This window comes from Sturnira hondurensis, unplaced genomic scaffold (genome assembly GCF_014824575.4).
Source record: "Sturnira hondurensis isolate 20B ecotype Veracruz unplaced genomic scaffold, ASM1482457v3 Scaffold0005329, whole genome shotgun sequence".
NCBI classification, from domain to species: domain Eukaryota; kingdom Metazoa; phylum Chordata; class Mammalia; order Chiroptera; family Phyllostomidae; genus Sturnira; species Sturnira hondurensis.
In genome coordinates this window covers 2,894,651-2,917,838 of record NW_028077960.1, presented here as the reverse complement: position 1 = coordinate 2,917,838, position 23,188 = coordinate 2,894,651, and the positions used below count along the sequence as shown (strand labels likewise).

The window sequence follows — 23,188 nt, the reverse complement described above, 5'->3', positions numbered from 1 at the left end:
AAAGCCTTCTCCCTCGGCCAGGCCACCTGAGCTGTGTCCCTCCCGGGCTTGGAGCGCCTTTTCCAAAGAAGGAAGGCCAACTTCAGACTCAGCCCCTTTCCAGGAGATTCAAAGCAGGGACAGTGACAGCTGGCTCTCGTTCTCCTTCCTTTATTTCTATGTCCTGTAAAGTCACTCAATTTATTTTCGAATAATAGGTAACATATTCACAATGTTCAAAAATGAAAGCAATCTAAAAGGCATACAGTGAAGTATTTCCCTCCATGTCTGCCCTGCCCTATCCATAATTATTATTTATGTGTCCTTCAAAGATTTCTTTATTGAAAATATTTCTCTACTCTTAACACAAAAGGTAGCCTCCTAGACATACATGTTGGCACTTTGATTTTTTTTACTTAAAACATACATCATAATACAAATATTGAACACTCATATGCTATTCACTGTTCTAACCTTTTATATGTATTATTTTATTTAATCCTCCTGGTACTCCAATGATCATCCTTTTGCCATGGAGATTTTTTCATATAAAGAGCTTCCTTCGTTGTTTACAGCTTCTTAGTCCTTCGTTGTATGGGTACATCATAATTGATGTAACTCATTGCTAGTGATGGACACTTAGGGGTTTTTTTTCCCGTTTTATTGAATTCATTGGGGGTGATACTGGTTAACAAAACTATGCAGGTTTCAGGTGCACAATTCCATAAGGCATCATTTGTACACTGTGTTGTGTATTCACCACTAGGTTGTTTCTATTTTTTTATTCTCACGGGCTGTGTTGGATTGTGCAGATTCATTTTCTGCATGTGCAGATAGAGCAGCAGAATAGGTACCTAGAAGAGAGATTGCTGGGTCAAAGAATAAATACGTTTGTTGGGGGGGGGGGGTATTTTTATTTTTATTTTTATTTATTTACTTTTAGAGAGAGGTGAAGGGAAGGAGAAAGAGTGGGAGAGAAACATCAACGTGTGGTTGCCTCTCATGTGTTCCCTACTGGGGAGCTGGCCTGCAACCCAGGCATGTGCCCTGACTGGGAATTGAACTGGCGACCCTTTGCTTCACAGGCCCATGCTCAATCCACTAAGCTACACCATCCAGGGCATTTGTGGTTTTTTTAAAAAGATTTTATTTTTAGAGCAAGGGAAAGGGAGGGAGAAAGAGAGGGAGACATTGATGTGCGAGAGATACACAAATCAGTTGCCTCTCACACACCCCCAACTGAGGAGCTGGCCTGCGGAACCCAGGCATGTACCCTGACTGGAAATCAAACCAGTGACTTCTGGTTGTCAGTCCCGTGCTCAGTCCACCAAGCCACTCCAGCCAGGGCTATATTTGTGATTTTGATGGATATTGCCTAATTGCCCTCTGTTGTAAAGTTATTAGTTCTTTTCATAATTGCTTAGCCTTTCTCCTTAATAGTGATGTTGGTGAGCACTAGGATTTCATTCAATTATAATAATCATAGTCTCTGTTAAGAGAGTCACACAGAGGACTTCCCTGATGTGACTCTCTACGGCACTCCCATACGTGATGGGACATGTCCCAGTTTTACAAAGAAGAAAACTGAGGTGCATCAAGGGTAGGTGATCTGCCAAGGGCACGGAGCTGAGGCAGGTCCACCTCTGCCAGGCTCTTTTCTCTGTTCCAGCTGCCACTCACCGTAGTCACTGGCCCTGTCTCTAGGTAATGGGTCTCTGTTCCTCAGATCAGAGGCCCAAAGGCTGGAGCAGCTGCATGCTCAGGACCAGTGTCAACCCCCAGTCCCTTTTCCCACTCTCTGAGCCCTCCACGAGATCTCGGCTACCCCGGAGTAAGTCTCCTTGATCAGAAGAATCAAGCCTTGAAACCTGAACTTCTCGGGTGACTTGGGAAGGTTGAGAGCCAGCAAAGCTGAGAGCCTGTGTCTAGTGCTCTGATTTTCTTTTTTTTTAAATTTATTTAATTATTGTTCAAGTACAGTTTTCTGTCTATTACTCCCATCCCAACCCCCCACCCCCCCACCCCCATGCTCCCATCTGATTTTCGAGTCAGCTTGGCTCTCAGGCTCTCTGCTTGCAGTTCCAGGACAAGTTAATCATTGTCATTGAAGCTCGAGTAGTCAGCTGAGAGGCCACTTTCTCCCGGCCTTACTCGAGCTGATGTATTATCATTGTTGGTGAGAGTAAATTATAACAATATTTCTGAGAAAGTAACTCACACTGTTTTTCCTAGTAATATTTGAAGCAACGTTGCAGTGGTTAAGAGCATGGACTCTGAGCCAGATGGCCTGTGTTTTTATATTAGTTTGCTCTTGCTGCTGTAACGAATCACCCCAAACTTAGGGGCTTAAAACAATAGACATTCATTACTGTGTAGCTCTGGAGATCAGAAGTCTGAATTGGGTCTCACTGAGATAAAATCAAGGTGTCAGCAGGGCTGTCTTCTCTTCTAAAGGCTCGTGGAGAAAATTGCTTTTCTTGCATTTTCCAGCTTCTAGAGGCTGCTGGCCTTCCTTGGTTCGTGACCTCCTGCCATCTTCAAAACCAGCAGGACAACATCACTTCGACTTCTATGCCGTTATCACTTCTCCCTTCTTTCACTCTCTCGCTTTCCCCGCTTTCCTCTGCAGAGCCTCCGTGATCTCATTAGGTCCGTCCAGATGATCCAGGATGGTCTCCCCATCTCAAGATCCTTAACGTATGAAGGGGGGGAAACTGGACAACTGTAATAGCATAATCAATAAAATATATTTTAGAAAATCCTTCATGTAATCACTCTGATAAAACCCTTTATGCCCTGTATTAATAAGCTGAGATATTCACAGGTTCTGGGAATAAGTACATGCCTGGGGGCCGTTATTCTGCCTACTCCAGTTTGCATCTGGACTCTTAACACTTACTAATTGTGTGACCTTGGACAAGTTGTTTTACCTCTTGTTCAGTTTCCCCATCCTTTTTTAAAAAATATATTTTATTGATTATGCCATTACAGTTGTCCCATTTCCCCTTTCATTACCCTCCCCCCTGCATACCGCCTCCTCACATTGTCGCCTTTTAGTTCATGTCCATGTGTCACAAGTTCTTTAGATTCTATATTTCCCACACTACTCTTGCCCTCCCCCCTGTCTATTTTCTACCTACCAACTATGCTACTTATTCTCTGTACCTTCTCCCCCGTCTCCTCCTCCCACTCCCCTGTTGCTAACCCTCCACATGATCTCCGTTTCTGTGGCTCCGCTCCTGATCTAGCTGTCTGCTTAGTTTGCTTTTGTTTTAGGTGTGGTTGTTAGTAACTGTGTGTTTGCTGTCCTTTCACTGTTAATATTTTATCTTCTTTTTCTTAGATAAGTCCCTTTAATATTTCATATGATAAGGGCTTAGTGTTGATGAACTCTTTGAACTTGACCTTATCTGAGAAGCACTTTATCTGCCCTTCCATGCTAAATGACAGCTTTGCTGGATAGAGCAATCTTGGATATAGGTCTTTGGATTTCATGACTTGGAATACTTCTTTCCAGCCCCTTCTTGCCTGTAAGGTCTCTTTTGAGAAATCAGCTGACAGTCTGATGGGAACACCTTTGTAGGTGACTGTCCCCTTATCTCTTGCTGCTTCTAAAGTTCTCACCTTCATTTTAATCTTGGCTAATGTAATTATGATGTGCCTTGGTGTGTTCCTCCTTGGGTCCACCTTCTTTGGGACTCTCTGAGCTTCCTGGACTTCCTGGAAGTCTATTTCCTTTGCCAGATTGAGGAAGTTCTCCTTTATTATTTGTTCAAAAACTTTTCCACTTGTTGCTGTTCCTCTTCTCCCCCTGGTACCCCTATAATGCAGATGTTGGAATGTTTAAAGATGTCCTGGAGATTCCTAAGCCTCTCCTCAGATTCAACTTGTTTTGAATCTTCATTCTTTTCTGGTTGGTTGTTTCTTTCTTCCATCTGGTCCACACCATTGATTTGAGTCCCAGTTTTGTTTCCATCACTATTAGTTCCCTGTGCACTTTACTTCATTTCACTTAGTGTAGTCTTCATTTTCTCATCTAATTTGTAACTAAAATTAACCAGTTCTGTGAGCATCCTGATCACCAGTGTTTTGAACTATGCATCCTATAGGTTGGCTATCTCTTTGTCACTTAGAAGTATTGGCTCTGGGGCTTTGATTTGTTCTACTGCTTGAGCCATAATGTTTTGGTCTGGTCACACCTGTTGTGTATGAGGGGTGGAGGTTTATGTGTTCACCAGGGCAGGTCTACCCAGTTGCTGAGTTGTGACTGGGGGAGGGATTAGAGAGGGAGCAACGGGGGTTTGTTCAGCTCTCTCTCGGATTTCGGTCCCCTTTGCCACTTCCCACAAGCAAATTGGGCCCTTCTTGTGCTGGTTCCTAGGTGTGTGGGCTTATATACATTCTAGGACCCTGTGGCTCTCTCCAATGAACTCTCCTGTGAGGCTGCGAGCCTCTCCTGCCACCTCAACCCCCGAAAGTTTTTCCGATCAGTTCTTTTAGGCTCTATTTCCCGTCACTGGGGCCCTGGGTTGCGAGGTCTGTCTCACTGACCGTTTTTAAACCTACCTGGTTTATCTGTGCGTGAATGTGTGTCTGCGGTCAGCCAGCCGCCTTGCGAGCGTCGCTGGGTTTTCATCCCCCGCCCACTGGGTCCGGTAACCACCGCTTTTTCCTGCCACAACAGCTCTCCCTCATCCGCCAACTCTGTCCTTCCTACCAGTCTGGATGAATGGTTCGCTGTTGTCGGACTTCAGTACAGTTCAATTTTCTGTCTGTTTTGGTTATGTTTTTGTTTCTAAATCTTTGTTGCCCTTAAATTTGGTTGTGCGAGGAGGCACAGTGTTTCCACCTACGGATCTCCATCTTGGCCAGAAGTCCAGTGTCCCCATCCTCAAAATGGGCATAAGAGCTGCTGCTCCATAGGCTTTGGGGGAGGATTAGATGAGTTAATATTTCCCATGTGTATGATAGAGTCCGACATACAGTAAATGCTATGAAATTGTTAGCTGAAGTCTGTTACGTACAAAGGTACGCATTCTTTGATCTGGCAATACTTTACTTTTTGCAATCTATTTCATAGAAGCAAAAGCATCCATGCATTTGGCTACATAAAGCATTGTCCCTATTGGCCAAAAAAGAAACAGAAAGAGGAAGAAAGAGAAAAATTGCATAAACAGGGAATCACGGTAACGTCTATCAACAGGAGAAGGCCTGGATCGGCTGTGGTCCATGTGTAATACAATGAGCTATTAGAGAAAATACATTAGCTCCACACTTAAAAGGCGTATGACAATGTCCTGAATGAAAGTTAAATTAGAGGAGGCTTACAAAGTAATGGTATAGCATGATCTCGTTTTTTAAAGTACAAGCATCAACCACCAATTTGCTATATTTATTGGAGCCAATTTTTAAACCTCTGAAGGTCTCCGTTCTTCTTCTGTGAAATGAGGATAACGGCCACTCACCCCTCACCAGCTCTAGCAAGGACGAAGTGGGATGAAGTGTACCAAGTCCTTAGGATCCTTTAAGCAACTGCCTAGTCTGGGTGTCTGTGGAGGGAGCTTTGCGTGGAGAGGGGTGTGGAAGAAGGATGGTCACCGGGTTACCGCAGATGTGGAGAAAGGAAATTCAGAAGTGGTGGGAAGAGACCACTGATTTAAAAAAAAAAAATCTTTGCAGTGTTTGATGGCTGGAGGGTAGCCATTGTTTCTTCAGTAACTTTTTAATATTCTAATGATTTACTGGTAGTTCGGATGCTATCACCATAATGACAAACACTGAACTGGGGAAAGCACAAACCTAGACACGTACCATGAATCAAAGTTTTATAATTTTTTAAGAGGATGTTAATACAAACGTAAAGGGGAAAAGGCAAGAGGACCCTAACTCAGGCCTGACTTGTATGTCTGCAGCATCTACTGCCAAGGCTGCGCCAAGCCACTGTGCTGCTCCTGTGCCCTCCTGGATAGCAGCAGCCACGGCAACCTCAAGTGTGACATCACTGAGGAGATCCACCAGAGGCAGGAAGAGCTGGGCTCCATGACCCAAATGTTGCAGAAGCAGGACCATTCCTTTGACTCGGCGCTGGAGCAGATGCGTTCGGCCCTCAGCCAGCTGGAGAGCATGCGCACTGACGCAGAGGAGGTAATCCGCGCAGGTGTGCGTCAGCTAGTAGAACACGTGTTAGCGCAGGAGAGCAAGCTGCTGGAAGCGGTGAACATGCGGTACCAGCGTGAGTCCGGGAAGATTGCGGGCCAGGTGAGCCGTCTGGACGCCGTACTGCAGCGCATCCGCACAGGCAGCGTGCTGGTGCAGAGGATGAAGCGCTATGCCTCGGACCAGGAGGTACTGGACATGCATGGTTTCCTTCGCAAGGCACTCGACGCGCTGCAGAGGGAGGAGCCCCAGAGCCTGAATGCTACAGTGCGCGCCGACAGCTTCAACGAATTCAAGGTGCGCCTGCAGGACCTTGTCTCTCGCATCACCCAGGGCACAGGTAAGCAACCCGTATGTATGGTCTGTTCGCCATTTAAGAGTTGTGCCTTGCTGCAGTTCTCTGACGGAGGTGGGGGAGAAAATACCATTCCATTATGACAGAAAAAGGAAACGGAGCTTTAAAATTGTCTCTTTGGTGTGATCACATCATAGGTTCCAATATGTGCAGGATAAGGGGGAAAGGAGGCCTTGACATGGGGCTGCAGCCACCTAGAGGGGTCACGTTTTACTTTTGGGCTGGCCAAAAAGTGCGTTTGTTGTTTTCTGTATGATGGCTCTAGTAGTGCTTCCTCATCATTAACTGCATTTGAAACAATTTTGTTAGATAGTATTGTAACAGTTGTCATATCAGTGTGCATTTAACAGAAAATAGAAATCTGTGAATTTTTGTGTAGCAATTTTAATATTGAAGATCGAAGAAAATATGCAACATTTTTGGCATGTTATGCTTTATTATTTCACAAAAAGTAAAAACAACTGAAACACACAAAGATTTGTGCAGTGTATGGAGAAGATGCTGTGATTGATCAGACTTGTCAAAAAAAAAGTGGGTTATGAAGTTTCTTGACCAAATGATCCTTTGCTCTGGGGCTTTTTTTAAAGATTTTATTTATTTATCTTTAGAGGGGAAGGAGAGAGGGAGAGAAACATCAATGTATGGTTGCCTTTCGTGCATCCCCTGCTGGGAGTTGGCCTGCAGGGAACCAGCCTGCAACCCAGACATGTGCCCTGACTGGGAATTGAACTGTGATCCTCTGGTTCGCAGGCCCGCGCTCAATCCACTAAGCTACACCAGCTAGGGGTGCTCCAGGGCTATTTTATGCATGGAAAAAGGTTTAGCAGCACCCTGGCCTCTACCCACTAGAAGTCAATAGCGGGAGGTAGCCAACATGCTCAAAATATCCAGATCAATAAAGTTACTGGTGAAAATGAAAAATGCGTCTTTTGAAGAAAAAAAAAAACAAAACTAAGTGTACTTTTTGGCCAACCCAATAATTTACAAGACCCTGTGGATTAGCTGTGATCTTGTGACCCTTGGGGAAGTTAAGGAACTACAAAGCTGAGAACTAGACCGATGCCATTTTAGCCCCAGAAGAACCAACGACTCCAGGAAGTTCTCTTAAGCCACCTATGTTTAGCAACAGAAAAGCGAACTAGAAAATGAAGTTAGTACAGAATGGGGCTGACAAAACCCCCTGGGGTGCTTGGGTGCTACCCCAGAAGGATACAGTGGCCCAGTGAAGAAGATCCTTTGTCCCCAGAGTGGCCTGCCATGTGAACCACCTGCCACCTTGTGGGCCTTGCCTGGTATTGAGCACTTGGGAAGTGGGAAACCACCCTCCAGTCTTTCACCTCAAGTTATCCACTCCAACTGGAAGGCAAAGTGGGGGCCCATCGCATAGCTGGAGAAAGAGACAGTGCTTGGCTCTGCAGTCCAAACCCAGGAGTTGTAGCAGCTCCATGGAGCTGGAAACGCCAAGGGCACTAAAAAGACTTTGGAGGGGTGGGGGTACACAAGACAACCTCCAGGGTGAGGAGGCTTTGATGACTTTTTGATGGAACCTCTAGGCTGGAATCTGGGCTCTAGACAGCTGGCGTGAAGAGGAGGAGGGAGACCAAGGCAGGTGCCAGTGGTAGAGGACTCCTCTCTCCTGCCCTTGGAGCTGATGGACATAAGTTCATTAAAGTATAGTCCTAGAGTGGGCATGGACTTGTCCCTCCTCTACCTAGGCAGTAAAATGTTACCCCATATACAGGAAATGACCCCACAGACTTTTAAACAGCTTGCTTTTGGTGTTGGAACTGGACAGTGGCAAAGAAAGGAGTTACATGTTTTAATCTAAAGCATGAAAGAGTTATGCTAGGCTTAATACAAACCAGGCGTGGGTCAGAAGAGTATCATGGAGTTCTCACTGTGTGCAGAGAAGTCAGTGAGCAGTAACACACTTTAGCATGGTTCACACTTCGCTGTGGTGTTGGCCCAGAGGTGGAGAGAGGTGCGCTTGTTGTGCGGGGCCAAAGGCTCCTGCTCCATGATGCCCCACCCCTTTCTCGCTTCTGGTTGGGGCCACGCCACTGCCATCAGGGAGCTCTTCTTCCAACTGCCAGCCCCTCCCTGGAGCCGCTCCAGTGCTGGGAGAGGCCCTGGGGAACCAATCTCTAGGAAAAGCAACAGGGACATTCCCTCTTTCCCTCTGCCACTGTCCCAGGCCAGGGCACCTCTTGCCAGGGATGTCCCTGACCTGCTTACGACTTTCTCTGTGTTCTCCAGATGCAGCTGTCCCCAGGAGAGTCTGCCCAGAGGCTACCAGCACTCCCAGGAAGCCTGTTGACGTTAATCTGGTGAGATGGGTTTGAGGGCTGATGGGGAAGTGGTACAATCCAGCAGGTCAGGCAGGTTGGGAGTCCCCCTGTGTCAGAAGGGAAACTGAGTCTTGCTGTCCTGTGTATGTAGGCAGTAGAGTAGAGAGTGCCTGAGCAATGGATAGCAAGTGACTGGACTGGAGCTTCCAGTGAGAGGGAAGAAGGGGTCGGCTTGCTCTGGGTTCCTATGTGCCACAGTAGCTCTTGATGGGACAAGAGCTCTTGGTGGATTCAGGAGCAGTTAGACCTGGGGATGGACAGGAGGTGAAGGAGGTGGTCACTGATAGGTGCCCCTGGTGACCTCACCCCAGATGTTGGAGACTTTACCTGGGATCAACATGTGGACCTTTCCCTCTTCTTCCCTCACACATGGTTCTTGGAGAGGAATGGAGAATGGGGCCAGGAGTCAGACGTCCACTCAGAAGCCTGGGTTCTATCGGTGTGATTTCAGGGCCGGCATATATCCAAGAACCAGAGTTTCTCAGGGTTGGAATGGTGTTGGCATTCCCTCTGCAGTGCCCCTGACCCACTGCAGTTCTGCTTCCATCCATGTACCTCCAAGGACAGGAAGCTCATTCATTCTCAGAGGCAGCCACTCCCATCTCTGGACCCCTCTGACTTAGTGTTTCCCCGGGTAGAAATGCAATGGCACGCCTTTGACTTGCCCTCATAGGAGCTTGTGTGCATGGCACTCCCCACCAGGGTCAGCTTCTTCAGTTCTTTCTGGAACCAGGCATCTGGTCTCCTTCCCATCCCGCTCATCCAGGTTTGCATGTGTCTGCCTGTCCAGGATCCAGGCCCGGAAATGATCAGACATCCATGGAAAGGAGGTTTTCTGATGGCGGGTAGTCTAGTCAGGGTGGCAAGCCTTCCTAGCTTTGCTGGGGCATAGCCCATAGGAATGGGAGATTGCTGATGGCTGAGGAACCAGGAAAGGCTTCCTGGAGGAGGTAGTATTCTGGATCTGAGAGTTTCAGAGCTCGGAGAGAGCACGGAGTCATCCTTTACAGAGGATGAAGCTAAGGTCCAGAGAGAGGGTGTGGCTTCACCCGAGGCTACCTGGTGAGCAGGGGACCAGACTAGAAGCCAACTTCTGGGTGAGGTGTCGCATCCCCATATACCTAGCTTCAAAAGTTAAAAAGTGACCTTTTGATTTTTGGATTGGTAATATAATCATATGATTAGAAATAAAAACATAGAGATAAATGCTCATTCTCATCTTGACCCCTCATCTGTCAGTTCTCATGCCCACACACCTATCTATTAACTTATTACATATCCTTCTAGAATTTCTTTATGCAATTACAATTAAATACAATTATAGATATTTGCTTTTTCTTGCTCTTTTGCATTTAGGTAGTGTGGTACCACATATTCATAATTTTGGCTTTTCACCCAATAAATATTCCTTCCTGGGGCCTTTTTGCATCTGTGTAGTGGTCTGTTGAGTGATTACAGTGCGCTTTATTTAGCCAATTCTCAGTCGATGCACATTTAGGTTGTTTCGTATCACATGCAGTAGTAGAATGAAAATTGTCCCCAAAGAAATCATATGAATAGTAATGGAAAGTGCCCCGGGTCTGCAGGTCTCAGCTGTTGTCTGGGTGCCAGTTGTTGGTTGATGAACAGCAAGAGGGCCCATGCGGTCTGTGTAAGGTTTAGGTCTTTTGCTGGGACTTATCTAGAGGTAACCTCTCACTGCCCACTACTAAGTTGTTTGAAATTGGAGTATCAGAAGGATGCTTTTTTTGCAGAGCCTCTTGTGGTGTTTAAGTAACAGGCTGGGAGTGGGGGTTGGGCAGGTGGTGGTGGAGCTGGGGCAAGGAAGTGGGTAACACTCTGAGTGCAAAGGACAGATGTGGCAGCTCTAGTGAGCAGGCATGGGCTGGCTGCCCCAGGAGAGCCAAGTCCATCAGCCCGGAGGAAGGCAACTCCTGGACCCATGTCCCTGCCTTAGAAGGCAGGAGCTGGGCTTCTGGGACCAACACTCATCCCAGGTGAAACCGTCAGTTAACTTTCATTACAACCGTGCACTCAGGTGGAGAGAATGAAACATGCCCACGGGCTCCACCAGGACTGCTGTGGACGTGGGGGAAGCTTGGAGATGTTCCCTCCTTTGTTCCTCGTAGAATAATGTTTCAATACTTTAATGAAAAAAAATTTAAAGCTATAAAACAACTATAAATCAGCCATCATGGTATTTTTCCTTTACAAGGCCTCCGCGTGCCCCCAGCCCCATTAACATTGGGGGTGGATGTCAGGCAGGGCGGAGAAGCAGAGGAACGAACCAAGCCCTGTTTGCGGGGAGCTCATTGCCCCCAAAGGGGTCTTCCACGCACCCGCAGCCGCAGAGCCAGATGGGAAAGAATAGAGCAGGAGCTTTTCAACTGAAAATAAATTTTAATGGTGATAAAATACATGCAACATAAAATTTACCTATAGGTGGAATTGCTGGAGTATATGGTGATTCTATTTTTAATTTGTTGAGGAACTGCCCTCCAGTTTTCCACAGTGGCCGGACCATTCTACATCCTTACAAAGAGAACACAAGGTTTCCAGTTTTTTTCCACATTCTCACCCATACTTTTTTTTAAAGATTTTATTTATCTATCTTTAGAGGGGAAGGGAAGGAGAGAAGGAGAGAAACATCAATGTATGGTTGCCTCTCGTGAGTCCCCTGCTGGGAACTGGCCCCTGCTGGGAGCTGGCCTGCAACCCAGGCATGTGCCCTGACTGGGAATCGAACCTCGATCATGTGATTCAAAGGCCCGTGCTCAATCCACTGAGCTACACCAGCCAGGGCTTCACCCATACTTTTTTAAAATAGGTTGTTTAAACTTTTTTGTCCACCACTCATTGTAAAAAAAAGTATTTACATCTAGTCCATGCCCTGTGGACACACACATGCCTCTAGCTAAAATAGCAGTTTTGCAGAACAAATTATACTTATTACATGGGATCACCCTAATGTGTTCTGTTCTCTATAACATAAAAACGCAGGTCATGACACACTTGGTTGCTCTCCAGCACTAACAGGTCCAGTGTGTGCAATATGAAAACCACTGGTGTGGAGCGCTCAGTGGGGCTGCGCTGTCCTGAGTCAGAGAGTTTTCATTCTCTCTCCTTCCCCCAGACAGGCTCATTCTCTGATCCCAAGACAGCTCTCTTCCCTTTTTATAAAGATGTTGAGCAAAAGAAACCTGGGAAACCAGGAGGAAAGAAGGAAATCAGTCCATTACGGCAGACTGTGGAGGAGCCCACAGCCCAGCTCGGAACACTGAACCCAGAAGGAGCCCTGCCTGGCTCGGTCTGGCGCCGCACACAGCCCTGTCATGCTGGGCCTTCCCTGCTTACCCCAGCCCAGGCGTGGCCAGGTCACCCCTGGGGTCTCCTCTGAGGGCGGGCCTGACCGAGGCTTTCCCCACATGGAGGGGCAGATCTTGTCCTGATAAGGACAGCGGATCCCTGGCCTGGTCATCTCACAGTGGGTCCCCTGGCTGTCCCCGTGCAGCTCTGCCTGACGAAGGGCCCTCTGCTGTGCTGGAATGCCCGTCCCTCACCGTGTGGACACATTGCAGGCTCCTGAGTAGTGGTCATCCGCTGAGGTGCCAAGGGGTCAGATTGGGAGCAGCAGGCGGGCCTCCCCTTTTGAAGGAGCACTTCCCATATTACTCATTTTCAGCAAGTGCTCCAGCAGGCTGTTCAGTTTCACACAACAGGGAGGGACGTACGGGAGGCAGTGACAATAGGGAGGGACGTATGGGAGGCAGTGACAAGAAAAGCGAGCTGCAGACCCAGGTGGGGGGGACCTTCCATTTCAGAACACGCCTCAACCCCTAGGTACGTGACCTTAGGACACCACTTTGCCTCTCGGGCTTCAGTTTCCTACTCTGTAGATTGTCAATAATCAAGATGGTATTTTTTTTTCTTACTACAATTTCTTTTTGTGGTAAAGTTCATGTAAGAAAACTCACTATTTTAACGATTTTACAATGTAAAAGTCAGTGACATTTGACATCCTCACAGTCTCATACAACCCTCCCACCTATCCAGTTTGGAATATTTCCATTACCCCCAGAGGAAACCAACCCTGCACCCACGAAGCATTCACTCTCCTTCATGCCCACCCTCACCCCCTGGCAGCCCCCAGACTGCTGTCTGTCTCTGCATCTAGTTATTCTGGATTATTTCACATAAATGGAAACACACAGTATGCATTTTTGTGGCCGGCTTTTTCTGTTGTTGTTTTGGTTTTGGTTTGCTTTTTTTAAATCCTCACCCAAGGATATGTTTATTGATTTTAGAGAGAGAGGAAGTGGGGGAGAGAGAGGGAGAGAAACAGCAATGTGAGAGAAGCATTGATCAGCCGCCTCCCTGTACGCGCCCCTGACTGGGAATCAGACCCACAACCCCTCGGTGTAGGGATGACGCTCCAACCAACTGGGCCTCAGGCCAGGGCATGGCCAGCTTGTTTCACTCAGCCTCATGTGTTCAAGGTTCATCCATGTGTGTGTATCAGAATGTCAGTCCTTTTTATGGCTGAGTAATACTCCCCTGGGGGGGTCCGCACATTTTACTGCTAGACGTTTTTTGGCTGTTGTGAACCGTGTTGCTGTGAAAACTCATGTGCAAGTTTTAGTTTGAACATCTTGTTTTCTGTTCCTTTGGGCACAGACTTAGGAGTAGAATTGTTGAATCACGTGAAAATTCTCTAACTTTTGGGAGAACTGTTCCTGCTTCATTCTGGGATGGGTCCGTGAAGCACTCGGCACTGTGCCTGGCGCAGAGCAATAATGAAAACACTGTCATCGCCGTCAGGTGCTAAGTGCCAGGTGCTCTCCCTGGCATTGCACCTAGTACTGTACCTCATCCACGCTGCCCTGTGAGTTAGACAACGTGATTGTTTCCACGTATAGAGAGGGACTGAGAGGCCCCGGGAGTTTTAAGTGATTTGTCTAAGGTGCCTAATGGCCATTGTGACCCAGGCAGAGTGAAGGCCACAGGGAGGCCAGCTGCAGCTCAGTGGAAGGGTGTCCTTCTGGTCACAGCCTCACTGCTGTAGAAGAGTTGGTCCTGACAGCTGCGGGCACTTGTCCTTGGAGCTGCGCAGGCTAGACGCTGGGCAAGCCCTGAGGAGTTGTTGGGCAGTGGTTCCAGGGTGCCAGCACCTCGGGGCCATGAGGTGAAGCCGCTGGGGTGTGGGGAAGATGCCTGGTCCCTAAGAACTCTGAGCTTTGGACCCAGAAGCTTGTAACAGTGACTGAGTGAGGCCCTGGGGATTGGGCTGACCCCAGGCCTGGGCTCCCAGCCCTTATCTTCCTGCCCAGTCATTTCCGATTCTCCTTTTCTGACTTTGCAGCCAGAGGGGCCACAGATCACTCAGGTGCAGACCCTGGGGCTGGCTGACGCTCAGCCTGTAGCCGTGGTACAGTCAGTGTCCCGGGCACACCCGGTGACAGTGTACGCCTACTCCATCAAAGACCCCTCCCGCAGGCAGGTAAGTTCTCCCCAGTCCCTGCCTCCCGTCCTGAGATCCCAGATCCCACCAGGCAGTAGGAGGTGGAGCTGGGTGAGAATGCAGATCTAAATGGGCTTCCTTGCCCTTGGCTGCCTTGTCAGGAAGTTCCCCTTTGTTCTAAGCTTGGAGCCAGTGCAGGGAAGGCAGAGGCCTGCAGAGGCCAGTGGGTAGTAGGCAGGGCCCATGTGCGTGGCAGCCTGGGAGGGCCTTCTGTGGGGAGAGGCAGGCTCCACACGGAGGAGAGCAGAGGGGATGGCCACCGGCCCCTGCCATGCAGTTCGGGGTCTCTGCCCACCACCTCAGGGCCCATGGAGGCTCCTGACCTGGTGCTGTGACTCCTCTATGCATAGGAGGTCTCCACCACAGCCACACCACAGAAGAGGAAGTCCTGCCAGACCGAGTGCCCCAGGAAGGTTATCAAGATGGAGTCTGAGGAAGAGAAGGAGGCCAGGTCGGCCCAGAGCTCCCCCGAGCAGCCCAGGCCCAGCACCTCCAAGGCAGTCTCACCACCTGCCCAGGAGGGGACCCCCAAGAGCCACACCACAGGAAACGAGGAATTACTGCTCAACAGCAACCACAAGACTGGTGACTCTGAAGAGGCAGGTAGGGAGGTTTGGGGCCACGGAGGCTGAGGCCTACATGCTGTCCTCCAGGGGTTGGGTGCGGCCCCTCTTGTGCATTCTGATCCCACTTAGGGAGCCCAAAGCCAACGGCATTCCCTGTGTCCTGCTCTCAGCTGCCACCAGATGGGGCAAGGAGAGCCCACAGTTTGCCTGGGTGGTGAGAGGGGAAGCTTTGCTAGAATTCCAGTGCAGGGAGCAGGAGGGGCTGAAGCCCACACTTCCTTGGCTCCTTCCCCAGCACACTCTCACAGAACCCAGCACCATGCCTCTGCACAGCGTGGGTCTCCCCAGGAAACGTTTGCTTGGTGGGTGCCTACCATGCTCCCAGAGAGGACTTGAGTACAATCCACACCCATCAGTTCTCAAATTTTTCTTCAAAGACCTCGTTTGTCCTAGACATCTTTTATGGACATTGCCAGATAGGGAGTCCTTGGGCATGACTTGAGATCAACCCATAGAATTCTGGAATGTTCATGACAGTCCAGGTTTGTTCTCATTCTAGGCTCCAGCCTGAGCCCTGACCCTGCTCACACACCAGCCCTAACTGATATTGCTCAGTCACAAATGCTATGGGTAAATCAAAGCGTTCTAACTAGATAATAGGGTCTCTTAACTTGAGCATCTCAGCTCACAGGGCTGAGAACCAGGGGCACACCAGTGAGCTTCTCTAGCATGGCACAAAGTTCCAGACCAGCTGGCGCTTGTCGGGCAGCACTGCCAGGTGCAGATTCTGCCCTCGGGCCCAGCAGCTGAAGGAAGTTTTCACAGGTGGCACGGCAGGCAGTCCTGGAAAGCCAGTGTGAGTAGACAGTCCATGTAGGCATCCACGGTCAGTGTTGACATCCTCTCTTGCAGGCCACATGTCACCCTCCCAGGCCACTGGAATGCAAGGGTTTCTATGGGAGCGCTGGTTGCGGGGAGGAGTGGGCATTCCCAGCAGGGCCTGATGCTTCCTCCCCCACCTCGTTTCAGAGGAGCGCATTGTGGTGATCAGCTCAGATGACTCAGATGTCGAAAACTCGGTGAGTGGCCCAGAAGTTTGGCCCGGGACTCATGCCTCCCCCCATTCCAGGTCCCAGGGGACACAGTCACAGCAGGTGACTTTCAGACCTGCCTTGCCCCTAGGGTATTTTCTAGCGAGGCAGTAAGTCCTGAGCTGTCTGTCCAGAAGACAGTTTCCCAATGCCAGCTGTGGGCTGGGACTGCTCCAGCCCTCCCTCCAGGTGGGGAGCCTTCAGTAACCGAATACTCTCTTTTGAAATGCTGATAGAGTACTTCCTTTCAGAGCTCTCTCTATTTTCTGGACTAGCCATTGCCTTTGTGGGGAGTTTCCTTAAGCATTTCTGTCCTCTTAAGTCCTCAGAAAGGGAGGCAGACACCAGTGAGGGCCAGTGCAGGGTGCGAGGGCACGGGGCAGCACCCCAAGGGGCCCACACAAGCAAGGTTCACTCTTGGTAAGAAAGAACTGCTCTGATGGAACAGCGGCTTGTGGGTTATGACCCTTCTGTCCCTGAGGTTTGTTAATGGCAGCTGGGCAGTCACCTCTCCAGAGGCAAAGGGGATCTGAACAGAGTGAAAGGTTGGACTGGGTGGCCCCAGAGTTGCTTCCAGCCCTCAGTCTGAGGTTCTGTATTGGAAAGTGCACGGAGCCTATGGAGACCACGGCACCACACTCCCTGCCAGCCCAGCCCCTGCTGAGAGCACCCCGCACCTGCCGGGCCTTCCGTCTACCCCGAGGCACACGCTGCCGCCTAAATTGGACTCCCCACAATCCCGCCAAGCGAGCTGCCATTCTCGATGCCAAGGCTCCCAGCCAGCCAGCTGCACACCAGGAACGTGCTGCCATCCACCGTGGGACCAGCTGCCCATCTCGGAGAACCCAAAGAGCCACCCACCTCCACCACATCTTCCACTTGCCATGCAGAGTGTATTGTGCTCCCACATGGACTTGTCCTTCTCCCATAGTCCGGGCCACCACCCGTACCATCACAGAGCCTCCCAACCATCCTGCCAACCCCCAGGAGCGTCTCGCTTGCTACCCAAGAGTCATCAGCCAACCCCGACTGGCGAGAAGGGCAGGGCGGTCTCTAGGCCACTTCCTCCGGGGGCCCTTCTCTGTAGCTCAGTGGCTCAGAAAATTTGCTTTTCCTCTCCCCTCTGTGCCTCCCCAGCTTAATACCTCTCTCAGGCTGGGGAGGGCGGAAGGCCAGTCATCCCAGACTCTTGGGGCAGGAGTCTCCCCCCAGGAGTCTGACAGGACCCCTGTGGAAAGTCCCCAAATCCAGGTCACACTAGAAGCACCTCAAAATGCATCTCCACCTCTCCCCTCCCCAGAAAAGCTCTCCACCAGCCTGGACCTCCCTCAGACAAGCCTCTGAGAGCCCGAGTGCCTCCCTGTGCAGGTGCTGGCCATCTTGTATCTTGTGGTCAACACTCATGTCCTGCTTCCACCGTCCCCTCTCCCTCCTGCTGCCCAGCCCAGCCCACACACCTGAAGACCCTACACACAGTAGGTATTCATATCTCTTGGTCAAGGAGTAAACCAAGGAAGGAATGACTGCATTGACTGTGGGCAGGGAGACTCCAATCCTCTTCAGCCAAGAGGACACGGCAGGTTCAGGCCACCACTCCTCACATACCTGGGCCTCTGCTCAAGGAAAGGAAGCTTCTCCTGCCCTGTGCACCTCCCGCAGCCCCACCCCTCTACCCCGTGCTTTTCCACTGGGCCTCAGCCAGGACCTAAGACCATGAGGGCAGGGACTGTGTCAGTCCCAGGACCTGGCGTGAATGGCTGCTCAATAAATGTTTATTGAAAGACCACACTTGTAAACCCTTCCTCCACGACCAACAGATTCCCTGCTGGACTTAGCTCTTTCCTGCAGGTGGCTTTTATCACCTCCCTACACTGAAATTCGGTTCTCCTGTGGGGTTACTATGTCCTGTTCCCCCCACAATCTGTGAGTGTCAGAGGCAGGAGGTGGGGTCCAAACCCTCTGTGCCCACCAGATGGGCAGGTTCAGTCCCACCATCTGGTAAGACTTCCTGTGCCTTTGAGGTGAACTCCGCTTTCCCCAGCTCATATCAGACGTCCTCCCACTTTCCCCACCTAGGGACGACTCTGGTGCCTGCCTCCTAAGGTTCCTCTCCCTTCTCCCTGGGACAATAAAGCATCCACCACCCTGTCCTCTCTTATCCTTGACCTCTCAAGGGCCTTCACCACAAGGCCAGCCTGGGGCCCTCACCTCGCTACAACTGTCCACTTCTAAACTGGCCCACTCGACACTTACCAGGACCTCCACGTTCTCCCACCCAGCTCCTCCTGCCTTTACTCTCCCATGGTCTCATCCAGGCCTGTGTCTCCACTTACAGTCCAGCTACCCTCCCACAGCTGCAGTCCGATGCCCCGTAGAGACCTCAGACTCAGCTCTCGCTCTGTCGGGTGAATTGCATCATCTGTGCAGATACACAAGCTGACACCTCGGAGCCACCCAGGACACACACCCCTTTCTATCCATGTTCTGAGTTCCTCTGAAATCTGGGCACCTGTTTCTGTCTCATAACCTTGATAAAATGAAAGTTGAGCCCAGTGGAGGTAGAGGACTGGACACCACTGGTCACATCAGACTTCCTGAGAGCCGAGCACAGGAACAGACAGCTGTGTGTGGGTGGTTGGCGAGAGTGTCGGTCTAATGCTCAGCTGTCAGCAAAGAGCTAGGTGGTGGCTGTGGTTAACCAAGGAACGAGCGAGAAGGTCATGAAGAGTTAAACATTTAGAAATGGCTGCTCATGTTTGGGACCAGGTCTGCAGGAGAGAGCTAGAGGACAACTGCTTTTGTGTGGGTATTCTTCAGACCCACCTTTTTTTTAAATATTTTATTTATCTTTAGAGAGGAAGGAGAGAAACATCAATGTATAGTTGCTTCTCCTGAGTCCCCTGCTGGGAACTGGCCTGCAACCCAGGCATGTGCCCTGACTGGGAATCGAACCGCGATCCTGTGGTTCGCAGGCCCACGCTCAATCCACTGAGCACCAGCCAGGGCCAGACCAACCGTTTTTAAATTAACGATTATAAGACTCTCAAACTTTCTGAGAAAAATTTAAAAGCAAACAAGTCCCCCTGGTGCTCCTGGAGTATTCAAAGCAGCTTGGAGGGAGGGGGCCGGTGACATTCCCTGGTGCTCCAGCCCCCTGCATCGCCATGCCCTCCCCTCTCTGGGGCCTTTCTCGGACCTCCGGGTCACAACTGGAGAACACCATGCTGTGTTTTCGAGGGCACCAGCACACGCAGCACCCCCGCCTCCTGCTGGGGCTGCAGGTGTGCCAGTTGCTGGAAAGTAGACACTCTGGGGTCTCTGATACAGACCTGCTGGACCAGGAAGAGACTCTGTAAGCCTGAGGGTCACTCTGCACGGGACCTCGGCCCCAGCCGGATGAGGCAGTGCCTGAGTGGAGAGGCGAGACTCCGACCTGGCAGTGGACACCTGTGGTCAGCAGTGCATCTGCTGTGGGCCATGTGTTAGGACCCAAGGCAGAAAAAACTAGGTGTTCTCACCACTCTTTCAGCAGATGATGGCCTCAGGGCCTGGCAGCAGGAAGGTCAAGTGGAAGCAAAGGGGGCCTAGCAAGGGGGTGTGACAGAGTGGGGGTGGTGACGAGTGGAAGGGAGGCCTGTGGGGAGCAGCCAATCCAGGGGAGGGGCAGTGATTCTGGTGAGTGCGTCGGACAAAAAGGTGCCTTGCTGGGAAGACAGGAGCTGGGTCTCCCGAGGGTGGCGGCAGCCTGCAGAGGGGCAGTGGGGCCACAGGTGCACAGATACAGGTCAGGCCTGGTCACAGGTGCAGGTGAGATATCCCTGGGGCTTTCCAGACCTAGCAAGCACTGGGGTTTTGTGTCTGCAAAAACCAGCCACGTGTGTATCTGACCCAACTGATCCCAGCTGTTGCCGAAGTTTGGACGCTGAGAAAGTCCCCCAGGAGCTGGGGACTCTTGGTAAGCAATAATGTCAGGCACTAGGTACAGACCCTCTGGTGACTGGATGCTGAATATCAAGGGTTTGGGGCTCCTCTCTGACCCGCCGATGACCGAACACGGACTAACTCAGTATTAGGACAGTCTGTCTCAACCCTGCCTGACAGCGGTCATTTGGGGTTTTATCAGCAGCAGATTCCGAGGTCCCACCCACAGAGACCCTAACTGGGTTGGTCTGGGGTGGGGGCTGGGCATCTCGACTTCTTCAAGCTCCTCATGCTGAGCCAAAGGAGAGAACCCTGAAAGAACTGGGGGACTCGGTGGCACGTGCGTGTCAGAGGTGTGGTGCTCGGGCCTGTGCATTAGCCTTGGATGGAGGCAACACGTACCTCCTGGGATATCGCCCAGAGGGGAAGGAGAGAGCTGGGTCTTCCTAGATGCGCCACCTAGACCTTCGGCATAGCCGGTAGGCCTGCTGGGCTGAGCTGGGATGCGGCTGACCTGTGATGAAAACCGGTGAAGCAGCCCGCGAGCCAGACTGCTGTGTGTCCTGGAAAAGGTCCTGGATCCCCTCACGGCTCAGTTTGAGAAACACAGTCCACTAGCCAAGTATAATTTAAAACAATACATTCCAGGAGTTACTTGCACCTTTCAAAGGGATCCAACTCATAACTCAGCAGCACTTCTTCACTTCCTCTTTCGCCTTCTGCTCTCCCAGGTCCTCGGAATGCACCCCTGATGCCCGCTCTCCAGTCCTCACACAGGGACTTCCCATCTGTCCCCACCTCACGCCTGCCCCCACCCCCTTCCCAGCCAGGCAGGCCTCGGGCTTTTTTAAGGAAAGGCCCTTCCCTGGCTTCTTGGGTTGTGGTTTCTTGCACCGTCCCTCTCTCTGCTCCCCTACCCCCTGGGGGACCCAGACCGTGGAGTAAGCTGAGATGTGGAGGGGCAGGCGGGACAGGAGGGTTTTCCTGGGTGAGCAGGGGCCGAGAGAGGTTTTGCTCCAGACCCTCTGGGTGCTGGTTGCCCTTCTGTTAACCTTTTCTTAACATGAAATCTTTAGAAAAGTCTTTTTTCTTTTCTCTCTCTTCTTCTTCTTTTTTTTTCTTTCAATGTGCCAGTACTTTTCAGGGTGAGGAAATTGAGTTACAGGTGGCTGGATTCCCGTGGAGAACGTCCCCGTGAGACCAGCCCCACAGTGAAGCCGTACTTTGTGGAAGTCCCCAGGGGTAAGAGGAGCATGGGAGGATGAGGAATCGGGGCTGGGACATGTGGCTTCCCTCCACTGGGAACCTCAGCGGGAAGGCAGTGGTGCCCTTGCATGAAGGGAGCCTCCACAGTCTTCCGTGAGTACGGGGCAGAGGACATTTCCATGACTGTAAGAGAAAATGACCCGGGACAATGGGAAGCTCTAAGTTCTGGTGGCCGTCACAAATGACCCCGGCACAAGGATGGAGGGCTGGCCCCGAAGATGCAGTTGTGCTGCTCTCCAGGGAGGTGATGTGGGAAAGATCATCCTAAAAGAAGATTCTGGCTCGAAGGCCTGCAGAACGCAGAAGGAAGGAGACAGGTGGACGCCCCCAGGGCTGCTGCAAGGGCTCTTGCACTTGGGCTGGGAGCAGAAAGAAGACGGAAGACTGGAAAGCCCAGTGTGCCATGTCAGTGGGTGGCAGAGAGGAGTCAGTCACTGGAATGACTCGTGGGCTGTTGGTGAGAGAGAGCCGAGGCCCAGGCAAGCACGTGGCGAGGGGAGCCAGCTCTCCACCAGACCGAGTGTGAGAGCATCACTGCCTTGTGAATGGAACAAGCTCTGGAAGGCTGCAGAGAGAGGCCCTGGGCTCTCCCACGGCGGAAGATGGAGTCTCTGGAGTCTCTGGGCACCAGCTGTCAACTTCAAGGAAGATGCTCTAGATGACTCCTTTCAAGGGAGGGAAGGAGGCCAGGACAGCAGGACAGAGTCAGGGCCCATTATGCAAACAGCCTCGGATGCATGGCCAGTTCAAGGGTACTGATACGCAAGGCATTTGAGAAAGTCTCTTATTAGGGCCGTCCATCTAAAGTCCTGGAGCCCACGGGCCTCTCTGAGTAAAACCAGCTCTAGATGGAGTTCTAGTGAATGTTTCTATCAATGACTGGGAGGACCTTGGTGAGCCTGAGGTGGGGCTTTGAAATGCAAACAATGTAAAATTCAGCTACTCCTAGGAAAATCCAGCACATTTTATCTGTGCTTAGTAATGACTTAACTGTGGGCTGAAGTTGTGTTCATTAAATGTTTCACCTGGAGAATAGAAAAATATACACCTAGGAAAATGTGCTTTTTATCTCCCAGTCCAGGGACAGGTGAGACCAACTCCATCACACAGCCAGAGGCAGTCCCTAGGAGGAAAGACGGGGCTGCTCTGGGCTGGGTCCCAGTGGTGTCCCAGCCAGCCCTGGGACTCAGGCCATGTCCCTCCCTCCTTCCTGGTCTCTGGCTAATACTCACAGTGTCATGCACAGGAGGTTCTGAGCAGGCCACCAAAGGTGACATCTGGGTTTGGCAGCTGACTCTATCATGAGAGGCTGCATCTGCCTCTGTAGCCCCGGCCCCTTGGGAGCTGGGCCCCTCCCCCCCAGCGGAGGCCTTTCAGATCGTCCTTGCCTTGGTGCTCAGCCTGCAGGAGCCTCAGGCAGGAGCAGCCGGCTCTGGTTGCTGCGTGACAGCCTCCAGGCTCCGAGCTCTGCCCCTCCACTGCTTCTAGTGCTGGGCTCTATGTGTCCGCCTCAGCGCGTGTCCTCGGGGCTGTGCAGTCCACCCCTCCCCTCTGTGTAGGACACTGGGACCTTGGCTGGCCTTGGTGTCAACCAAAGCCGGGCTCCTGGTCCCTTCCAGAGAAACATACGGGGTTCTAGCTGAGACTCTGTCCTTCTGTCCCAGTCCGTGTTTCTTCTGAGGATGCTCAGACATGAAGTGAGAAGCAGGCACTCCAGCCCTCCCCTCCACGGTGCTGCCCCTCCCCCAAGCCTCCACACCCAGCGCTACTCACCCCTGTGCACACTCGCTCATAAGTGTGAGCTTGCAGGTGGCACACTTGTGGCAACACAAGTTCACAAATTCACACCTCCCCTTGCATACCCAGATGCACACACACACTTGCCCCTCCTCACAAATGCCCGAGCACTGTCTGGAACAAGGCCTGCACAAGTGCACATGTACACACACCCTCGTGCACGTGCACTGGCCTGTACATGCGCCTTCCCT

At 51.1% G+C, this 23,188-nt stretch overlaps 1 protein-coding gene across 1 annotated transcript in view; it reads left to right on the top strand.

Moving 5' to 3' along the window:
- Positions 1 to 23,188, top strand: part of PML (PML nuclear body scaffold) — a 46,743-nt gene that overhangs the window by 20,556 nt on the left and 2,999 nt on the right. Inside the window, 5 exon segments of the mRNA XM_037047073.1 lie at positions 5,892 to 6,475; positions 8,747 to 8,817; positions 14,198 to 14,335; positions 14,707 to 14,959; positions 15,952 to 16,001. Of these exon segments, the coding sequence (XP_036902968.1) occupies positions 5,892 to 6,475; positions 8,747 to 8,817; positions 14,198 to 14,335; positions 14,707 to 14,959; positions 15,952 to 16,001 (1,096 nt within the window).